This window comes from Chanos chanos, chromosome 12 (genome assembly GCF_902362185.1).
Source record: "Chanos chanos chromosome 12, fChaCha1.1, whole genome shotgun sequence".
NCBI classification, from domain to species: Eukaryota; Metazoa; Chordata; class Actinopteri; order Gonorynchiformes; family Chanidae; genus Chanos; species Chanos chanos.
In genome coordinates, this window is record NC_044506.1 from 21,071,495 (window position 1) to 21,094,622 (window position 23,128).

The 23,128-nt window shown below is 41.0% G+C and overlaps 1 protein-coding gene and 4 non-coding genes across 8 annotated transcripts; 4 read left to right on the forward strand and 1 right to left on the reverse strand.

The window, feature by feature from the left end:
* Positions 1-3,301: 3,301 nt before the first annotated feature.
* LOC115825818 (U2 spliceosomal RNA) lies at positions 3,302-3,492 on the forward strand. The gene has a single exon (XR_004025776.1). It is a non-coding gene; the product is annotated as a U2 spliceosomal RNA (small nuclear RNA).
* Positions 3,493-4,503: 1,011 nt separating this feature from the next.
* On the forward strand, positions 4,504-4,667 carry LOC115825793 (U1 spliceosomal RNA). Its single transcript, XR_004025754.1, has one exon. It is a non-coding gene; the product is annotated as a U1 spliceosomal RNA (small nuclear RNA).
* A 2,014-nt stretch (positions 4,668-6,681) lies between these two features.
* Positions 6,682-6,872, forward strand: LOC115825820 (U2 spliceosomal RNA). Its single transcript, XR_004025778.1, has one exon. It is a non-coding gene; the product is annotated as a U2 spliceosomal RNA (small nuclear RNA).
* Positions 6,873-8,018: 1,146 nt separating this feature from the next.
* LOC115825794 (U1 spliceosomal RNA) lies at positions 8,019-8,182 on the forward strand. Its single transcript, XR_004025755.1, has one exon. It is a non-coding gene; the product is annotated as a U1 spliceosomal RNA (small nuclear RNA).
* A 3,896-nt stretch (positions 8,183-12,078) lies between these two features.
* Positions 12,079-17,136, reverse strand: ing4 (inhibitor of growth family, member 4). Of its 4 annotated transcripts, none has more exons than XM_030788940.1 (8): positions 17,100-17,136; positions 16,528-16,599; positions 16,052-16,218; positions 15,429-15,543; positions 15,225-15,327; positions 14,031-14,175; positions 12,397-12,458; positions 12,079-12,267 (listed from the first exon to the last, which is right to left on the reverse strand). In XM_030788940.1, the coding sequence occupies exons 1-8, from the start codon at positions 17,134-17,136 to the stop codon at positions 12,228-12,230; spliced, it is 741 nt and encodes a 246-aa protein (XP_030644800.1). In that variant the 3' UTR covers positions 12,079-12,227. The 4 variants fall into 4 exon arrangements, with proteins under 4 accessions (XP_030644800.1, XP_030644799.1, XP_030644798.1 ...); XM_030788939.1 differs by having other exon boundaries at positions 15,219-15,327; XM_030788938.1 differs by having other exon boundaries at positions 15,213-15,327.
* Between the last annotated feature and the right edge of the window lie 5,992 nt (positions 17,137-23,128).

The window sequence follows — 23,128 nt, forward strand, 5'->3', positions numbered from 1 at the left end:
TGGCCCAGCCTTTCAAAGCCACGATTTTGATTGGCTTAGAAGAATGATTGGCGTAGGGACACCTGTCCATCACTTTAAGTTTGAGGCCTGTAGGGGGGGCGCACTGACATCACGCTGAGTCCGCTTTTCTCGTCTCCATAAGAAGGTTAGTGTAAGTCCTAGCTATTGAATATTCGAGGAAATTACAAAATTTAAGGCGAGTTAAAAACTTTTTCACTCGCTGAAGCATTCCTTAGCGTAAATTGCAACTAAAACGCTTAAGCTTAGGAAAAACAGCACTTGCTTTTAACAAAACGGCAGCAGCTTCATCACGAACTAGCGACGAAGTTAATGGATGACTAATTGGAGTGTAATGACAAGCTTCCAAAAACAAGGCCAGACGCGATGGAACACGTTAGAGGTAAGTTTTTACGGTTTTAATTCTCAAATGCGATTCGTCTAAACTGCAAAAAAAATCTGTTACAATCACCTGGTTTGTTTCTGGGGACGCAAAGTAGTTAGCGGTTACGCGCAATGTTGGTGTTTGATATTTTGTAATGGCGTAAACTTGACTGTGTAGATGATATGAACTGTTTGTTGTTTGTCATGAAGAGTCAGACATGTTAGAAGTAGGCCTGTAAAACCATGATTTGGTTCTTTGTAACATCGAATGTAGTTGTCGCAGTGCCTGTGAATTTATGGTTGGGTTTTGTAATGGTGTGACTAGCCCCCCCAACTTCAGTAATTAAACCTTGACACGCATCCGCGCAAGGCTCCGCAAAGTTTCATAACTTGGGGGGGGGGGGTGGTGCACAGAGTAGAGCATGGCTCGGAGACTGAGCTACGGACCCCCCAGACCGCGAACTACGCATATTACACGAGAAGTAATGTAATATAACAGAGGCAAATTTAGGTTCTGTGCATTTGTATTTCGGTTGTCAGAATGAAACACTGTCTGTGGGTCTGGAAAAGTAGTACTATTTGGTGGTGAAGTTCAAAGGTGTAAAAAAAAAAGTTTAAAAACCTTTGAGCAGCGTTGCAGGCATCGTTTAGTTGGATTTTTTTTATTTGAAAAGGCTATTTAAAAGATTTGGAGAATTTACTATGGTTTTGAAGTCTAAGAAATGAACATTGTCGATCAGTAATGTTATGTTATGGTTAGCTTTCATAACGGTGTCAGATTAACCACATGGAGGTGCTGTGGGCCTTTTCCTATGGAATCTGATGCTTGTCTTTTCTCACTTGCTTACTACTCATGCTTACTTTGCACTTTTGTGCGGTACTTTCCACCTTACTCCAGAGCTCATCAAAGGCATTTTCATCTCTGTATTTATCTAATGTATCATTCAAGACATCCATAGGATAAGCTGCTCTTGCCAGGTCTAGAGATGGGAATTGCAGCATGCGAGATAGAAACTTTGTGTCTGTTAATAGTTTATAGATCGGTTTGTACAAGTAGTCCCCACTCTTTTAATGCCTGCTCACCACTGCTCCCCTGAGTTATGTGTCGCAAGGCAATTAATATTTATTTATTCTATGAATCAATGTAAGTAGGCCTGTAGCCTATTCTTTCATTTTTTGTCTCTGCTTATTGATGGCATGAAATATTGAGGAGTTTGTTGACTTCGCAGGTGCATTTTCTTTCCATGCCAGCATAGCATTACGGTATTATTTGGATTCTTTGCATCAAGGGAAAATCCAATATCAGAGTATAAAGCTCTCTTTCAGTCACAGAAGCCTTAAGTTTGAAGTAAAGAGTGACTCGGCAGCGCTAGGGAGAACGTAGGGGCGACATGTTTAGCAGGAGTTTTGTGACCTAAAACCAATCTCTATGGCAACATCAAATAGTCCATGTTGAAATGGAGATTGAGCACATTAGTCCTGCACGTCCTACAAATTCTCAGTTTTTAATGTTCAGAGTTGAAATCATGTCTGCTAGCAATGTGCTCGTAATACTAAATTGAACACGAGTCCAAAGGAGCTGGAGTCGTAGTCTCGACTCTTGTTAGACTTTCTCAATTGTTTTAACCTTCTGAAACGTTACAAACTCATGCCATAGAAACCAAGAATAATATGTGGAGAGGTTAAAGTTAGGCACAAACAGTTTTTCGACCAGTGTCACTTTTCTCTGAGGCTGCTTGTTGACACTTCTTTTTTAAAGCCGTAGTTGCACGGGAAGTTCAAGCTGCTTAGAGGCAAATTCAAAATACCATCAGTGTTTTAGAAACGCTAACAATATTTTGTGGATGCCTTAGAACGCCTTCGTTAATTAGAGGTCTCGACTGCAGAGCTCGTCTTCGTCACTTAAATATTAAACATAATAAACACTTTTAAATCAAGACAGCACTACATTAATCATAGTCGAACAGTCTTGTTAAATCTCTAAATCGTAATATTCGTATCTGCAATATTATAAAATATCCTTGTTTTGTTTTGTCTTGTCAGTTGTTTGATTTAAAGTGGCTAGTTAAGCTTTCGTTACCGAACACATTTATACACGTTTCTTATATCCTTTTCATATACCTCAAAGAGAGAGACAATGCAGTTGTAGCTTAAACTGTTAATTAAAATGGAACATTTTGTAATGCCTGCTTAGTTTGTATGTCGTCGAAAGCTAAAAATAATGAAATGGTGTTCTCTTTAACTGGGATTCATTTACTCTCTCGTGAACTGACCGCTGTCCTTCAGAGTACTGGCAAGTTTAAGGCCAGAACTGGCCATTAGATGGCGTGTGTTTCATTACGGTTCTATTTGCATATATTTAGGCAGAGGTGGTGAAAGTAGAAGTATTCTTGCTTTAAAAAATACTGTAAGTAGAGTTAAAGTATCCCTCCTGTAAAATGCATAAAAGTAAAAAAGTCACTCTTTTACAATTTATAAATACGGTTGTCAGTTTAACTCGGAGTACTTTTTTTTTTTTTAGCAAGAGTACTTCTACTTTTACTTTTGCCACCTCTGTATTTAGGCAACGCTTTATGTTATTGTAAATGTATTCAATAGCCTGAAATGCCACGGTGTACTTTATGTAGGCGAACGCTGTGTGGAGCTCTTCTAAAATAGGTGTGTTAGATTTATTAAAACCGAAAAAGTATAGATTAGTTGAACTGCATTATGGATGTTGTACCATCCTTTGAGTACTTTGGACAAATCCTTTGGGAAATGCGTCATAGCGCTCCCCTGATATTTCAGTTGGAAACAATAATATGTAATTTTGCATTGGTCGTTTTCCGACCCATTTGGTCTAGGGTGGATTTTTAATCGGTCCCGTGATGTTAATCTCTATTCCTGTGCATTACGTGTCTCTTTGTGGCTGTGAGCTGGTATCGCTTCTCGGCCTTTTGGCTAAGATCAAGTGTAGTATCTGTTCTTATCAGTTTAATATCTGATACGTCCCCTACCCGGGGACCATATATTAAATTGATTTTTGGAACAGGGAGATGGAATAGGGGCTTGCTCCGTCCACTCCACGCATCGACCTGGTATTGCAGTACCTCCAGGAACGGTGCACTCCCCTCTCGGGGAAAAGAGATGGTTCAAAAATAGAGCACTTATGTTTGTTTGTTCTTTTGGTTAAAAAGTCGGTTAATAACTGTAATGTTTATATACTGATGTAGACTTTAATGTATAGCATACGTAGTATTGTAATAAACTCGGACTTAGTTGGTTGATGACGAGAGTTAGTTGTAGATGTTACGGTTTTTATGCTGTGTAACGGAGGTGAAAATAATGGGTTGAAATCACATCGCGAGAATAATTTGATTGAGAGTAGAATTATGTCACAGGGAAATTGAATGTGTCCGTGTGGGGCACTGTACCGACTGTGTACAGAATTTTGCTGGATTAATATCGTCTGTGCCGCAAAATTGCTAAAGTCTTTGCTCCTAGCATGGTCTGTAATGTTTCCACTGTTTGTGGTCGCGTGTTTTAGCAGAAGTTGCTCCGGAAGTACAACGCATTTCCGGGTCACTGTTAGCGAAATTTAAAAACGAAAACGAAGAATGTAAAATTGTTGTTAAAACGATAGCAGCTGACGCAAGTGTTTTCTCGGGTTTTTAAATGTTTGTTAAATCTGTTTTAATTGAATCGGCTTCGTTCAGGCTTTATTTATTCGAACTTATTTCATTCTAATGACAGAAACCTGCTTGAATTGCTGGCAACCCACTGGCATCAAACCGTTATCATTAAATAAACTACTGACACACAGTTTATGACAGAGACTTCAGGCAGTTCTGTGCTCAGTTAGGCTGCAGACCCTCTTCATATAAAGTGTGTTTCTTTTCACTTTTCATTTTAATAATTTTCATATGGATGATGTGTTTTCTGTGGTGCATCATGGGAGTACCTCCAGCCTCGTATATTTCTAAATGTATTTTTTCTATAGATTTTTATCCACTCAGAAGTCACAGAGTGGTATTTTGTGATGCGGTTGTTTTATCAGCATTACTATAAAGACTGTGTTGTCTTTACCGTCATAGTGAAGTGTATGTGGATGAGTGAGAGCTCCAGACTGACCGTCTCCAACTCATACTTACCTGGCAGGGGAGATACCATGATCAAGAAGGTGGTTCACCCAGGGCGAGGCTCAGCCATTGCACTCCGGCTGTGCTGACCCCTGCGAATTCCCCAAATGTGGGAATCTCGACTGCATAATTTCTGGTAGTGGGGGACTGCGTTCGCGCTCTCCCCTGATATTGAGTTTAAAGACAGATGAGAACACAGCACATAGGGAGTGTTTGCAGTAATGTAATGTTACTGGAGTGTTAGAGAAATGTGCTGAGCATGTTGTTTTGCCATATGTATGGATGTTGTTATGATGTCACTATTTCTGAACATTATTTTGAAGCATAGATTGGGCAGTGTCTGGTGCAGTTTTTAAATGCACAATGTGAATTATTTACATATATAAACATCATATCTATAATTAAAAGTTGTAACGCATGTCGAGCAGTGTCACATTGCTGATCCCATTAGATTATTTGAAAAGAATAAGGTGTTTGTGATGTATTCATCTCAGCATTTTGCATCATTAATGTTCATTGAAAAAAAGCCTTTATCTACTGCAAGTGGTCTTGATTTCCTGCTGGAGGGGGCATCCGAGGCCTAAAGGCCAGAGAAGCGCGCTCGGGACCAAAAGGTCACCGGTTTGATCCCCTGGACTGGCAGGAAAAATGGGGGGGGGGGTTAACCTACAGCGCTTTCCCCTCCCTCAGTATCTACGGCTGAAGTGCCCTTGAGCAAGGCACCTAACCCCCAACTGCTCCTTCACTGTGCGTAGCCTGTGGTTATGTGGCTGCCCACCGCTCTGGGGGTGTGTGTGTGTGTGTATGTGTGTGTGTGCTCACTACTCCTGGTGTGTGTGTGTTCACTTCTCACATGGGTTAAATTGCACAGGCTAAATTTCCCACTGGGATTAATAAAGTATCTAAAATTAAAATGTAGTATGTTTTGAGGCGTTTGAAATGAAGTTTACGGTGAAGCATTGATTCATTTTCTAAGCGCGGGGATGCTGGAGCCTATCCCTGCGGTGTAGGGCAGAGGGCAGGGAAACACCCTGGACAGGTCACCAGTCCATTAGAGGGCAGACACACAAACACATCCACACCTAGGGGCAATTTAATATCATGAGTTCACCTGACCTGCTTGCCTTTGGACTGTGGGAGGAAACCCACACAGACACAGGGAGAACATGCAAACACAGAAAACAAACCCGGGACCATCTTGTGGTGCCCTGTTGAGCTTTGTGCCATTAAAATGGTTGCACGTTTAATAGCTGTGCTCCACTTAAACTGTCTTTTGTCAAAACCAATAAGGAGACATGAGAGCGCTGAGATTCAGATATGTTATCTTTCCTCTATTTGTGGTTTTTGATGAGTCTTTTGGGGAGTGTCGGCTTTTGCTAGAATGAGTTTACAGCTCAGAACCATGACGACTCTTGTGTGAAGCATAAGAAATGGGTCAGGAATATATCTGTCTTTGGGTTTCTCACTGTAGATATGGAGTTTTTTAACGATTCCTCCAAATTCCCATCGCACTATTTCGGAAATGTTGAGAAAATGAAGCTGACATAGTAATTAAAATTTTAATTTCTGCAAATCTAATTTCACATTCTGTTTCATCAAAGATGTTAATAATTGCAGTCCATTTTCCGAATCTGTCAAGCCAGAGTGTATGGATTCATCCTTATACTGAACTCAGTCAGAGTATTTGCACTTTCTCCTCTCTCTCTCTCTCTCTGGCGGGGAGAGAGGAAAAATCTACCTCACAGTTGACTGTCATACCAGCACTGGCCAGTAGAGAGCGTTTTGTTGGCACGTACTAACGTGCAGTGTTGCTGATTTACTTATTTAATTTTTGGAGTCTGTTATCCCAGATGATATACATGTTTGTGTTGTATAGCGCCATTCTGCTTTAAACAGCTTTGTTTAAGTTAGACGGTTAGAATCATGGAAAGTAAAGAGTTGATTCATAGCCCATTTTGATTGGCTGATCTGCCATCTTGATTTTAGCCTAAGTAATGAAAAGTGTCTTTTGAATTCATTATAAATCATCTGTGCCATAGTTAGGCTCTATGGATGGTTTTTAACCATTTTTTTGTTGACAGTCTCATCCATTTATGTATGTTAGGGTGGATTTTTCAGATGGCACCGTGATGGTAATCTCTATTCCTGTGCATTACGTGTCTCTTTGTGGCTGTGAGCTGGTATCGCTTCTCGGCCTTTTGGCTAAGATCAAGTGTAGTATCTGTTCTTATCAGTTTAATATCTGATACGTCCCCTACCCGGGGACCATATATTAAATTGATTTTTGGAACAGGGAGATGGAATAGGGGCTTGCTCTGTCCACTCCACGCATCGACCTGGTATTGCAGTATCTCCAGGAACGGTGCACTCCCCACTCGGGGAAAAAGAGATGGTTCAAAAATAGAGCACTTAAATTTGCTTGTTCTTTTGGTTAAAAAGCCGACTAACAAAGTGTAATGTTTGTACTGATGTCGACTTTAATATACAGCATACGTAGTATCGTAATAAACTCAGACTTAGTTGGTTGATGACGAGAGTACGTTATAGGTGTTACGGTTTTTATGCTGTGTAACGGAGGTGGAGATAATGGGTTGAAATCACATCGCGAGAATAACTTGACTGAGAGTAGAATTACATTACAGGGAAGTTGAATGCGTCCGTGTGGGGCACTGTACCGAGTGTAACGGTGCGAACGGTTTGACTGATAAAACGAGTCGAACAAGACTCCCAGAATTTTAAAGCCGCATAACATCGGCCTCGTATATTTGAAAGCATATAGTAGATTAAACTGTGAAAAGGAGGATCATTAATGTTACAAAATTTTGCTGGATTAATATCGTCTGTGCCGCAAAATTGCTAAAGTCTTTGCTCCTAGCATGGTCTGTAATGTATCCACTGTTTGTGGTCGCGTGTTTTAGCAGAAGTTGCTCCGGAAGTACAACGCATTTCCGGGTCACTGTTAGCGAAATTTAAAAACGAAAATGAAGAATGTAAAATTGTTGTTAAAACGATAGCAGCTGACGCAAGTGTTTTCTCGGGTTTTTAAATGTTTGTTAAATCTGTTTTAATTGAATCGGCTTCATTCAGGCTTTATTTATTCGAACTTAACTTATTTTATTCTAATGATAGAAACCTGCTTGAATTGCTGGCAACCCACTGGCATCAAACCGTTATCATTAAATAAACTACTGACACACAGTTTATGACAGAGACTTCGGGCAGTTCTGTGCTCAGTTAAGCTGCAGACCCTCTTCATATAAAGTGTGTTTCTTTTCACTTTTCATTTGAATAATTTTCATATGGATGATGTTTTTTCTGTGGTGCATCATGGGAGTACCTCCAGCCTCGTACATTTCTAAATGTATTTTTTCTATAGATTTTTATCCACTCAGAAGTCACAGAGTGGTATTTTGTGATGCGGTTGTTTTATCAGCATTACTATAAAGACTGTGTTGTCTTTACCGTCATAGTGAAGTGTATGTGGATGAGTGAGAGCTCCAGACTGACCGTCTCCAACTCATACTTACCTGGCAGGGGAGATACCATGATCAAGAAGGTGGTTCACCCAGGGCGAGGCTCAGCCATTGCACTCCGGCTGTGCTGACCCCTGCGAATTCCCCAAATGTGGGAATCTCGACTGCATAATTTCTGGTAGTGGGGGACTGCGTTCGCGCTCTCCCCTGATGTTGAGTTTAAAGACAGATGAGAACACAGCACATGGAGTGTGTTTGCAGTAACATAAGTGCTGTAGTTGTGAGTAGACCATGTTCTCTTGTCATTTATGTGGAATTTGCTACTACCACTTCTGAACATTTCATATTAATCTTGAACGGTAAAGATGTTAAACATCTCTGGACAAGAGGCATGTTTGCCTTAGGGTCATCTCCCGTTAAGCATCAGTCAAGCAACGTGTGCAGAGGATTTAAGATCAGTCGCAGATAAAGTGACCTCTAGTGGTAGGAAGTCATTTCTAAATGACACAGCAATTTAGCCTGAAAGAAAGGAATGCTTTAAACCCCAGGTTTCAAGATCACAGGGACTGAGTTTAAGAAACCACATGCATGTTCAGCTTTCAACTCATTTTAAACCCTACACTGTAGCTAAGCAAAAGACAGAGCAGTGGCCCTGCTAAGTTTGAGAGTTTGAGATCAGATGTCCCTGTTTGGTGTCTATGAAAGAGCATTAGTGTTTGAGATGGAAACAGGTGCTGTGAGGATACACTTTGCACGGTGTGCAAACGTTACATTGCTATGCTAGATTTATTCTCTATGCTAATGGTTTATTTCCAGAATATGTCCAGTTTTTGTTTTTGTTTCTTTGCTTGCATTTGCTCTTAAGCAGAGGAGGCAAAAATAAAAGTAGAAGTACTCTTACTAAAAAAGCACCCTTAGTAGAGTTAAACTGAACACCGCTTTTGTAAAGTGTAAGTGAGTGACTATTTTACTCTTACTTTAGCATTTTTCAGGTGGGATATTTTAACTCTAACTAGATTAATGGGTTTGTTGTTGTTGTTGTTGTTGTTGTTGTTAGTAAAAGTGCCTCTCCTTTTACGTTTGCCACTGCTGCTCTAATGTCTTGCCTTTGTTACTGTCCATTGTGTCGCTGCATGCTGCTTTGCTGTACAGTTGTCTGTGCAGTCCAGCTGTTCCAAAGCCCTGGGGCAAACTGACTGGAGTGTTAAGAGCAGTAATAGTAAAGTCAGCCCCTTTTTAAATGCCATACAGAGATTGAGCAGCGTGTGGCTGTACCATTCGAGGGTTACTGGCCTATAGGGTTCCTCCATGGCTTTTCTTCACCTGCATGCAGTGTTGAACCGGCCTGTACTCGCTGTCTTTTCCACGGTGTGTGAAATGAGCGTGTGACAGTCTTTGGGAGGTGGAGTCTACTCCCTTAGCTCCCTTAGTCTACTCCCCGTAGCTCAGTCAGCCTAATCTATTCTTGACTTCAGGTTTTTTTTTTTCTCTCTACTTTACTTTTAGAATGTCAGTAATATCACTCTGACCAATGATGGAGCTTTTTGCAAAGTGGTGCTTGTCAAATCCTCTGCTTGGTGTATTAATGTATGACGATCTCTGCAAGTCACACCCCGTGTCTCTCGTTCTGGAACTCTAGTCCCTGGGCTGTGTCTTGGCTCCACATCATGGACCTGCAGATATCGCCACCTCGGAATGTCTGTGGTCCTCTGATGGTCTCATAAAGCTGTGGAGTGAATTTGTGACCTAGTGGCATTTTGTAGTTACAGTGGCAGCAAAATTATTTCATGGCACTTATAATTTTGGGATTGGAAACACAAACCTTATTTTAAAGTGATAATCTGTCTAATACGATATTCAAATTCTTTGAGGGGAATGACCGATGTCCATATTGAGTGCAACATTTCATTGCAGCTGGGACATGTGTAAAAAGGCCCATTCACGGCCCACTGAATGTGAGACTTTTGATGAGAGAGAACCTGCAGAGAGGAGAGGAGATCAGTTCAGTGACATGAGCTAAGATTTTCCCTCAAGATGTCACAGTTTGATAGGTTTTGGGGTTTTTTTGTTTGTTTTTTTTTCTGTGTACAATGATGGAAACTCTGAAGCCACAAACAAAGGGCGCCAAAATCAAATATTAGTAAGTCACTCTGACAAATGAAATAAAAATAAAAAAAAACCTGTATGTTATGTGTAAGTGTGTGTTTGTGAGAGAGGGAAAGAGGCAAATAGTAAGAAAAAACCTTTTCTTAAATATTTAAATATAAGAAAAAACCTTTTCTTAAATATTTAAACATAAGAAAAAAACTTTTCTTACTGTGATAAAAACGTCCTCATAACTGGAATAAAAGGTGAATATTGACAAGTCACAAGTGTTTTTCTCATCTTAGGATAACAGACAAGAAAACCCTGTTTAAGGCCAAGTCTGTCAAAACTGATGCCTCCGGAGGTTCATATTCTAGCAAGTGTGTTTAATTTATAAACGATAACAAGGAAAAAGATAATGTTATACATGAATTTTGTGAGAAAAAGGTTGTTTTAAGCACTCACAACACCTGGTATGTCACCTGTATGACATCATCCGTAAGAGAAAAAGGCATGACAATTTGACTGTTCACCAAATCCACACAAACACATCTTTATTCAAAAGCACCATGTCCAGTCGTACTGAGCACCATAGTAACAGCCAAGTGCACTGCCATCATTGTACAGAGTTTGTTCATAATAATACATAATAATGTAAGACTCGTCATTTTCATTTTGTCTTTTAACACCTTCCCTCTCACGGGTCTCATTTTTTAAATACAGGGATATTCTGTTTAATCCATTTCACACACTTTTTTTTTTTTTTCTTTTTTTTTTTTTAATTCAGGAACAACCGTTAGCAGTCAGCATAGTGTTGCTGTTGTGGTGAATGGCTGAATGGCTAAAGCTGAAATGAGCAGTTTTTGCTGTAACAGACAGGCTGAGGTTTGACCTTCATGGAAAAAACAAGGAAATGAAAATCTCTGGAAGATTATAGTAGAGTTGATGGATGGTTCAGACATGTTAAATGTACCCACTTCTGGCTTTAAAATAATAATAATAATAATCATAATCATAGTAATAATAATAATAATAATAATAATAAAACTGTAAACGATGAGCCTTGGTTACAGGATGTAAGCTGAAGGAACAGGGCAGAGACATTGGTGGAGGGGGGAAAAAAAAGAAAAAACAATGCAAGACACCAGGCAAACTGGTGTGTGGAACCATCACCATGACAACAGCCTAGTTTGAGTATAGGTTACTGCAGGTATGGTGGCAAAATCCAAAAAAATTATATATGTTCAATTGGTGAGTGAGTGCTTTAAAGAACTGCTCTTAGAAAACTGTGTCATTTTCCACACTTTTCCAGACACACAAGCAGGAACCTGAGAGAGCATTTATTCTGGCTTCACAAATGCAATCTGAGGTTTTGGAATTTGTCAATGTTTAGAACACGACCTTTCCTAAAGTAGTGTATTTCCTGTAATAAGCACCTGAAAGAGTCTGTGTGTCTTTGAGTGTAGCAGCCTGAAGTGGAATTTAACCTGAAATATTACAGAGTTCTGACATGGACCGGTTTATTAGCTCTGAGTTCTGAGATGTACCGGTTTGTCTGCAGTCTGAGGGAATGAACGTGAACAGAAAAAGGCCAGTAAAAAAAAAAAAAACGCCACTCAAATTCTTGATGTCAAGGCCCAAAAAGCAAAACACGCCCCACACACACACACACGGCGTAAAGTACCTGATGCACCTCACACTTCAATTCTACATAACTGGTTCTCAACATTGCCGTTCAGTTTGTCTATTTGGAGGTAAATGGAAGTGGTGTGGTGCTGTTTTGTGTCATTTTGTGTGAGAAGTGTGACCCCTACAAACAAGGGCTACACACAGACTGAAACCACTTTAAAATAATCATAATAACAACAATAAAAAAAAAAAAAAAGCCCAAACAAACATGCAGACCATGTCTGGAGACGGAAGTGAAGCTACAGTTTTGACTAAAGCCGTGGTCCATCTTTCCCTGCCCTCTCTGTGCGTGAGAGGGACAGGGGGGTCAGAGGGCGGCAGGACGAGCACCAGGTGAAAACGAGGGGGGGAGGGGGGGGCAGAAAAGGACTAGATTAGTGTCTAAAGGAGGGTGTGGATGAAAAGAAAACACACTTCATCCCTCTCTTTATCTACCTTCCACTCTGACATTTACTCTCGCTTGAAATGTTCACTCTGACGTTCACTTTTTTTTCCTCTCCTGTGAGCACCGTGGACAGTACCTGACAGACACAGAGGACGAGAGAGACAACACGTCAAGGCAGGGGAAAAACGAGAACTGATCTGTATTCTACTCCGTTTCACCGACTCAAAAATAACATCTGTAAAATAAAGATCCCCAAATTTCTCACCATTTTCCCCTGGGCTTGGTGGTCAGGCCGACGCAGGCAAAGTGAAACCATTCAATAGAGCACTGTACACACAAAGACATAGGCTTATTTTAGCTTGACATGAACACAAAACAAGCCACCATTACACCTCCTGCAGACCAGTATACAGCAGCTCACACCAACACAATACCAGCTGTTTCTGATGCTTGTAAAACTGCGAAAATGGTGTAAAGTTGAACTGGTCTAAGTTTAATTTGGAACATTTGAGGAACACAGTTCAGCCCACTACTGTATCCCTTTGGTTTAATCAGACATGACTTTCAGTGTTCACAAACTTCAGTAGTCACGTGTATAATGTGTTCACAAACATTTTTTCATGTGTAAACAGCCTACAGGAGAATAAAATCATGAAGCAATTCTTCAGCATCGCCATGGCGATCACTATGTGATGCACAGACTCACTGTGGCTCCTGAAAACTGAGAAAATCTCACATCCCCAATGTTAAACTGTACACAACTTCAGAGATGATCAAATTACAACTACGTTACTGCTTCATTGCATTATTTCACTGTATGTACTAGGTTGACCCATAGAGTTAGGGTTGTATTACTGTATGTACTGGGTTGACCCATAGAGTTAGGGTTGTATTACTGTATGTACTAGGTTGACCCATAGAGTTAGGGTTGTATTACTGTATGTACTAGGTTGACCCATAGAGTTAGGGTTGTATTACTGTATGTACTAGGTTGACCCATAGAGTTAGGGTTGTATTACTGTATGTACTGGGTTGACCCATAGAGTTAGGGTTGTATTACTGTATGTACTGGGTTGACCCATAGAGTTAGGGTTGTATTACTGTATGTACTAGGTTGACCCATAGAGTTAGGGTTGTATTACTGTATGTACTGGGTTGACCCATAGAGTTAGAGTTGTATTACTGTATGTACTAGGTTGACCCATAGAGTTAGGGTTGTATTACTGTATGTACTGGGTTGACCCATAGAGTTAGGGTTGTATTACTGTATGTAATGGGTTGACCCATAGAGTTAGGGTTGTATTACTGTATGTACTGGGTTGACCCATAGAGTTAGGGTTGTATTACTGTATGTACTGGGTTGACCCATAGAGTTAGGGTTGTATTACTGTATGCACTGGGTTGACCCATAGAGTTAGGGTTGTATTACTGTATGCACTGGGTTGACCCATAGAGTTAGGGTTGTATTACTGTATGCACTGGGTTGACCCATAGAGTTAGGGTTGTATTACTGTATGCACTGGGTTGACCCATAGAGTTAGGGTTGTATTATTGTATGTAATGGGTTGACCCATAGAGTTAGGGTTGTATTACTGTATGTACTGGGTTGACCCATAGAGTTAGGGTTGTATTACTGTATGCACTGGGTTGACCCATAGAGTTAGGGTTGTATTACTGTATGTACTGGGTTGACCCATAGAGTTAGGGTTGTATTACTGTATGCACTGGGTTGACCCATAGAGTTAGGGTTGTATTACTGTATGCACTGGGTTGACCCATAGAGTTAGGGTTGTATTACTGTATGCACTGGGTTGACCCATAGAGTTAGGGTTGTATTACTGTATGCGACAGACTGACCACTGGTGGACTGACCACCAGTGTCCGAGCGACGGAACTTACATCTGTATTATCACAGCCAATCATCTCTCCATATGACACCTGATGACAGAGGCAATAGGTCGGCTCGTTCGGATCCACTGGCATGTCAAGCACGTCTGACGGGTGAACATTCCCAAAATTCACTGATGAAGATGAGAATTCCGCCCTAAAAGATACAAATAATCCCACTGCTGAAAAAAAAAATCCATTGCTTTGCTTTAAGCCTTTTTGTTTGTTTGTTTGTTTAAGTGATGTCAAGTGATGAATGAACCTGGGTAGGAATGGTCAAGTGTTAGACATTTTAAAATAGACTCTTTTTAAAATGTTTAAGATCTCAGTAATAAACTGCTCCTTGTGTGAGAGAAATATGTTGTTCACGGTCTGAACAATACATTTGATATGTGATCATTTATATATGTCATCAAATAACAAGAACTAAAAGTTGTGCCAGATTGTGGAGGCAACAGAACATGCCACAGGCAGAGCTAGCGCTGTTTTGTTCGCAGCAACCTGATACTACATAAAACTCTGTCTACTTCCTACGCTCTTGAGTTTCTGGGAACCAAACGTGACATTTCCATGGTCACGTATTAAACCTGAGTCTGTCTGACTTGGTCTGGCCCGGCCTGAGTGAGACAGACTCAGGTTGAACTGTTGAGCGATGTGCCGGTGTTAAATGCCCATTCCGGACATGCAGATCACATGGTGACTACCCTGAGAAGGATTTCTGCATGTGTAAATGTGGCCACAGTGTAACTGCCATTGGCCTTCAGGCGTGCAGAAAAACTCGTCTGTGGCTCTAATGGGATCTCAGTCCCTTCAGCTTACACCACCTGTTCTATAAGATACAGAATCACAGTAAAGTGGTGTGTTACAACAGAGGGATTATAGCTATAGGGGCAATGGCGCATGTTCTATTCACAACATCCTGAACAGTGGACCGGGGGGGGGGGATTAAAACAGTGCATCAGTGAAGTAACATCTCCTTGTCTGGGCCACTGCCCCTACTGGGGAAGAAAAACAAAAGAAAAACTGCCTGTAAGATTGAGAGTCTCCACCTCTCAGGCCCAGTGCCAGCTCTCCGTGGTTCCATTCCACAGAGACAGGATGACATCAAGACATCAGTGGTGTTATTTTGTGTGTGTGTGTGTGTGAGAGACAGAGAGAGAGAGAGAGTGAAACAGAACATGTGCTGGTTCTCACGTTTGCATTAGCTTCACTTTCTTCTGTCCGCTCTTCGGGCTGCAGTCATCGTCCGAGTTCTTCACCTTTGACCTGGTGCGAGCCACCTTCTTCTCCTTAGGCCCACGATGTTCACCTGGCAAAGGTGTTTTAACAGTATTGAAACAGCAGACTAACACAAACTCACTCAGAAAGGGAGGCATGAGTAATCAAACACACACACACACTCTCACTCACTCTTGTTCCCCTTGCTTGAAGTAGAATCGTAATCTGTACTCTCGATCTGTTTCTCCTTCAGGTCGGCCTCAAATCGGGCCAGGTCTGTGTCCAGCCGTCGGATATGTTTATCCACCTGAGAGGAAAACAAAACGGATTTTACTTAGGACCTACTTTCTAACATACTTTTTAGCCATTTGATTTTTTTGGGGGGGGGATCAAATTCTTTTAATATTCAATATAGTCATACTTTTTATTGTTAATTAACTGCAGTGGTTCACTGTAATTTATGTATGTATAGTGTACATATGAATGAGGTAATGTATATTTATATATGTCTAGTCTTAATAACATAATAACATGCTACTACATCTTAACCATGAGAAGTGAAAACATTTTACATCTGCACATGGGGAACAAAACTGTAATTATGGGAGGTATCAATTACAGGGAAGTGTAAAAAAATATTTCGGGTAAACACACACTAAAAAAAAATCAATTGATGGTTAATACAAGAACAAAGAAAATCAGTTAATTTTTCTCGTGCCTGCAATGCTTTTGAATAAACCATAGAGCTGCTCCAACCTCCCCAGACAAGACTGCAGACACCGGAACGGAATAAATTATTGTTTCAACTGACTCACCATCTCATAGGTCTGCATGGCCAGCTGGACCTTGTCATCGCCAAACTCTTTACACTTGCCATATGACTGCTGGATCTGCCTCAACAAAGACAGCTTCTGTTCCGAAGACAGCGTGCGCGCATTTGCCGTGTATTCACGAGCCAAAGAGTCAATCTGCCCTTTCAAGTCTGAAATAAATTTCAAATTGATGTTATGCCTGTTTAGGTGCAAAGACTGTGCAACTACTGTGAGACGGGCTATTTATTTAACGTATTTCTCTGTTCATTTCATGACTTTAACGTGATTGCAAATGCAGCTAGAAACAGGCATGTCGTGTAAAAGAAAAGTGCAAGAATTGCTAAAAAATAAAAAAAATAAATCGGATGCCCGATGGCATCTGACTTGCGTTGTTTTAGATGTGCTACAATTTTACATAAGATGGAGGCTTCTCTGAGCCTAATGTTACTGGCTGCTGGCAAAGCAAAACACAGCCTTACCCTCGGTTCGCTGATCCAAATCCCGCATTAACTGGAAATTTCTCTGCAGTTCAAATGGTAGATTTTCTATGCCTGTGAACATTAAAAAACAGCCGTGTGTATGTATGACATCTCTGATGACTACACATACGAACTGAAAACCTTAGCCAGCGGAGCAAACGGGTTTTACCAAGAAAGTCAATGAAATAGTTGGCTTCATTAGCTCTCCGCTCATGAAAAGAGCTAGTGTTAAAAATCTCATGCGCCCATAAAGGAAAAGCAGCGACCCACAGGATGCTGTGGTTATGCCATATTGTACTAAGAGGTAAACAGAAATACGGCTGAAATTAGAATTTATGTGTTGCGAAAAATTATTCAAACCACAACTAAACACCGTTATACGCAAGCGGAGCCAACGCAGCTTCTATCGTAGGCTAACAAGTTAGCAGAGGGACCGCAGTTTCATTTAACGATACCAACTTTCTGAGAACGCTTTCCACGTAGAAATATTACACATAATTAAAACCTTTAACCTGTGCACTAAAAGAGTGTGTATGACGCTATAGATATAGAAAAATAGACAATGGCCTTACTGTCCAAATAATGCTCTAGATACATTCCCGCCGCCATCTTGAAAAGCCCAAACAAAGGTAGTTCCGGCTGACCAGGAAGTGTAGGGGGCGATGGAGGCGTCATTTTGACTAGAGCTCTACACTCTCATACTTCGTTTACACACTGTTTTTGGACAAAGTGTATTTATTATGATGTTACGCCTTCAAAAGCAAATACATCACAAATTGGACGTCTTGGCACGAATATAGCCACTGCACGTGGAAATCATCTTGAGCTCGCTCGGTAGTTAAAGTCACGCACCATTAGATCAGTTATAAAAAAGCTGAAACTGCACCTGCACCTGTCTGTGACAGGAGTGTCATGTGTGACTTTGAAGATTTTTTCAGTCACCAAGCTAAAGGGCGTCAGGGTGGATCGGAGTTCTGGTCTGTTCTCCAAACTCATCCGTAACTCGTCCCTCTTCGTCTTTGGTTCCCCTGACGATCTCCACCCTATCCCGTAATGTAGCAAATACAATTTGATTTGTGAGAACTGAAGCTTATTGATCGCACTCAGAATGGACACTTTGATTTCATGGGAATCACAAAATATTCCGGAAGAATAGTGTCCAGTATCGGATTGTTCCCAGACTACTCCTGATCAAAATCTGGGCTAGAGGAATCCAAATAAGTTGTTAAACTTGAATTTTTAGCATTACATGGCATGCCAGATTTGTTTGTGTAAAAGCATACATTTTCTCTTACATCTCCTTGTATTTGATTTATTTTTAGGTATTACAACATGTAAAAAAAAAAAAGAACTACACATAGACTTTAGGGTCTTAAGAGAGACTGAGAGAGATATATCTCAAAACTGGTAAACTGGGTTAGACGCTTATCTATATCATTTACTCACATAGACTATGGTTAAATCTCCCAATAAACATCCTGTGTACAGTCACACCAACAGCCACCCCTGTTTGATAGAATCACCTGGTATATTTTAAATTGGTGTGACTGTGTCTGACAGTTACAGCTTAAAAGGTTCATCTGGTCTCTACTCAAGGCTGGCTGCCAGTTTACTCACTATGTTTCTCTTTCCTTTATGCTGGCAGGAGTTTATGAATGAGAATATCTATCTGACCAGCAGTTAGCTAACTCATCATTTAGCCATGGAAGGCCAAGTTATGAGATAGATCAAATTTGGAATGGTCTGACAGCCAGTTATAACGAGCAAGTATTCATTTAACTTATGTTTATATAGGAGGCCACGCCTTCAGGGTATTTTAAATCATGCAAATTACCTTTGGCTAAACCTCTGGCTGTCCAGTGAAAACACAAGACTGGAGCTGACAGTTTGTATTAGAATCTGTTGTACCAGGCTCCATCTTGGTTTTGTCAGCTTGATCTCAAAGCTGTAACTGCCATAGAAAATCTGTATAAGATTTGCGAGACACAAATTGTCCAATATTTATTTATTTAATGTATAACTGCACAAAGTTCAATTTCCTCAAGAGGAAAACTTTAATGTACACTCATGGCATGAAATAAAATCAATTCAATCTCGAGATAAGACTGGATGCATTCCAGCCAATTTCCTCGGCCCATTTCAGCAATATTACAGCAGTGTGCTTTTCAGATAATTAATGTTACTTCATCAGATAGTGTGTCATCCTTGCTTTGATTCCCAAATGCTTTGCTGCTTTTCTTTATCTGGGCATCAGTCCCATGAAGCTACCACAGAACTGTTAGATGAGGACAGCCAGCGGTCGTTCGGAAAGTCTCCCAACTCGGTGCGAGTGTGTTCCAAGTTCAAACTTTTGCGGATTCTGAAGATTTTGGAGAGAAAAAAAAAATTCCCATGGTTTACTGATGAAGATTTAAAAGTGAGCCCTTTAACCCAGTGGCCTCACTGAAGACACCAGCTCATCATTCATTCAGTAGGATTGCAAAGAGGTCTTTGTTGTCTCTCTCATTGGACGGAAGGTGGGAGCTTGCATGTACATTTCTGACATCACTGCAGCTCCGGTCATCACTAGACCCAGCACCTCAACATGCAGAAGCCCCAGAAATGTCCTGTGCTCCTAAAACTCAGTATTGTTCATTTTACCCCGTGAAACCAATGATTTCCCTCAGGAGGAACTTATGTGACTAATGTCTCTTGAGACATGGCTGATACGACTATCTCGTATCCCAAAAATGTGTATTCATGCCTAAATACTTCAGTGAATCCAATTTTTTCGGGCGTCGGTGGTGAACTGGAGTGAAATTGTTTGCTGTGCCTTTAAGAGACATTGCCTGAATTGTCAAATTTGTTTGAGAAATGAAGTCATAACCACGTCAGCCTGGAGCCAACATGATTGTCGTCATGCGTTAACGCGTTTGTGTCACCACTCGGCTTTTCAGATGCTAATGCAGTGAAAAGCTGTTTACATATTCACATGTATGACTCATGTATTACTGGGTTTAAAAAATGCCGTCCAAATGAGCATCTGCAGTGGAACACAGTGTATATTGACAGCAAAAAAACATAAATTTATTTGTGTGTTGAGGATAACCCAGCACTGTTAATCCAAAACCAAGCAGTTGGTTTTTTTTTCCTCCATGTTAGCTTCTCTTTGAAAAACATAGGAATTCTGATACAAGTCAAAGCTTATGCAGAGACAAAATCACCCTTAAAACCAAGATTGTGGAATCGAGTGTGAAATATCTGTGGCCTAGGGCCAAGACTGTTTTTTTTTCTTGTCTCTAACCTCACGAAGTCAGAAAGTGTGAATATCAGGGCTCGTAATGGACCCTTGTTTGACCTTGCGCCTCTTCACTAAGTAAAATGCCACATCTCTTAAGCATGTAAATATGTGACGTAAGGCTGGATGTGCCCTGCAGACAATGACCCTGTTTCCAAAAACATAGTTTGCTCTCTCTATCTCTCTCTCTCTCTCTCTCTCTCTGTCTCTCCTCTCCCTCATAAATGGAGGCTGATTTTCACATGGGACAGAATGACGTGGTTTGTAGTTTTTGGCCGACCAGACAGCACTGAAATGAAAATCTAGGAGGTGTTCGGTTCCCCAGGAGTGGATCTGAGGTACTGTGGTAAAGCTATATTTGTTCATTATCACTGTTTTTGATCTACTCATCACTAATGATTAGTATTATCAGTGCAAAATATGAAAAAACACACAAAAAAAACATTAGTAATTCGGATGTGTGGCTCTGACCTGCTGGTGTGTCTAAAAGCAGAAGGTTGATCCAGTGAGATTTCTTGCTCTCACTTTTGAACTGTGTCATGACTGAGATCTGTGACTGACTGAGTGGTCCACCCAGCTAGGCACAGTCAGTCATGTCCTATATCTCATGCCTGGGATTCACAGTTAGGCACAGTCAGTCATGTCCTATATCTCATGCCTGGGATTCACAGTTAGGCACAGTCAGTCATGTCCTATATCTCATGCCTGGGATTCACAGTTAGGCACAGTCAGTCATGTCCTATATCTCATGCCTGGGATTCACAGTTAGGCACAGTCAGTCATGTCCTATATCTCATGCCTGGGATTCACAGTTAGGCACAGTCAGTCATGTCCTATATCTCATGCCTGGGATTCACAGTTAGGCACAGTCAGTCATGTCCTATATCTCATGCCTGGGATTCACAGTTAGGCACAGTCAGTCATGTCCTATATCTCATGCCTGGGATTCACAGTTAGGCACAGTCAGTCATGTCCTATATCTCATGCCTGGGATTCACAGTTAGGCACAGTCAGTCATGTCCTATATCTCATGCCTGGGATTCACAGTTAGGCACAGTCAGTCATGTCCTATATCTCATACCTGGGATTCACAGTTAGGCACAGTCAGTCATGTCCTATATCTCATGCCTGGGATTCACAGTTAGGCACAGTCAGTCATGTCCTATATCTCATGCCTGGGATTCACAGTTAGGCACAGTCAGTCATGTCCTATATCTCATGCCTGGGATTCACAGTTAGGCACAGTCAGTCATGTCCTATATCTCATGCCTGGAATTCACAGTTAGGCACAGTCAGTCATGTCCTATATCTCATGCCTGGGATTCACAGTTAGGCACAGTCAGTCATGTCCTATATCTCATGCCTGGGATTCACAGTTAGGCACAGTCAGTCATGTCCTATATCTCATGCCTGGGATTCACAGTTAGGCACAGTCAGTCATGTCCTATATCTCATACCTGGGATTCACAGTTAGGCACAGTCAGTCATGTCCTATATCTCATGCCTGGGATTCACAGTTAGGCACAGTCAGTCATGTCCTATATCTCATGCCTGGGATTCACAGTTAGGCACAGTCAGTCATGTCCTATATCTCATACCTGGGATTCACAGTTAGGCACAGTCAGTCATGTCCTATATCTCATACCTGGGATTCACAGTTAGGCACAGTCAGTCATGTCCTATATCTCATGCCTGGGATTCACAGTTAGGCACAGTCAGTCATGTCCTATATCTCATGCCTGGGATTCACAGTTAGGCACAGTCAGTCATGTCCTATATCTCATGCCTGGGATTCACAGTTAGGCACAGTCAGTCATGTCCTATATATCATACCTGGGATTCACAGTTAGGCACAGTCAGTCATGTCCTATATCTCATGCCTGGGATTCACAGTTAGGCACAGTCAGTCATGTCCTATATCTCATGCCTGGGATTCACAGTTTGAACATAAACAATCAGGTATCTATGTTCACAGCAGATAAAGTGTTATGTTGTTTCGTATTACAACAAAACTTGTGAGTGTGAAGAAAATGCGGTGACTGGTTTAATACGTCAATATTAGTCTTATGTTCTCTTTGAATGGAGTCACTACTGTGTGAGGAGGACATCAGCTGGATTAAAAGTTTCAGATTAGGCAAAAAGAGGGGAATGCGATCTATCTGTGTGAGGATCACAGGGAAACACAGGTTGACGTACACGTTTGTGCCTTTTCTGCTCTCTAGGTCTGACGGTTAGGTTTCTGAAGAAGGCTGTTGTGAGGAATGGTCGTGGCAGTGTTATCTGGGCATCTGAGATAATAAAAACACAGGATGAATGACCCTGGGTATTGATTCTTGCTAAGGGCAGCAGAGCAGAAAAGATTTAGAGCTCTGAGTCTATATTGAGGGACCATCAGCTGTCAAGGCCTGAGTATACAAACAGTTTATCAGATTATGTCTCTGTCAAAACATCTCGGAGGTGAAGGACTGAGATGTGACCTTGAATTAAAGATGAGTCAAAACACCTGAACTTAATTAAAAATGACTTCATAACAAGCATGCAGGTCTGTGTGTTGCAGAAAGAGAGTGATGTATTAAAAAAAAAAAAATCTTCAGAATAGATGATGAGATAGTCAGATATACTGTTCGGGTTTCCTCTTGTAACTGAAAAAACAGGCAGAGAAATTGAATGAGAGAGTGCAGGAAGTATGACTCACCCTTTGAGAAATCTTCCCTAAACGCAAGACTCTCGCATAAATAATTGATGACAAGGGGTCCTGAAGCAAAGTTTTTTTCCCTTTTTTTTTTGGTGCAGGGGCGGAACCGTGGTCTGGATGCAGAATGAGAAAGGCAGAGAATCTACTCTCTCCCCTGGGAGCTGCAGATACTTTGCCTTTGTTGTTGTGTGAGAGCAACAAGAGGTATCGATTCGGATCATATTATCCATCTGGGATGGAGTACCATTTGTGTGTGCTGGACTGGACTGTTCTGGGCTGAATCTGACAAGCTGTTGGTATTGCAGAGTGCATGTAAAACTATACATACGGGAAGGGTTTGAACAAATGTCACTGCACACAGGAACATAACTTTCTTTCTAACAGGACATATATCCATGTTATTTATACCAAGATTAGGAGGCTTTCTGTTATATGATTATGTAATATATGCTTAAAGCAGGAAAAGATATTAAAAATTGTTGACTTACAGAGGAGCATTTTCAGGGTCAGCTGACTCCCTCTCTTCAACTACAGCTGTTGAGTCATTGCATTATAGCGATATAGTGACTGAGTGATGTCTCAGTGGCATAGTCCCAAACCTAAATGTATTCCCCCAGGGCTCCACCCTC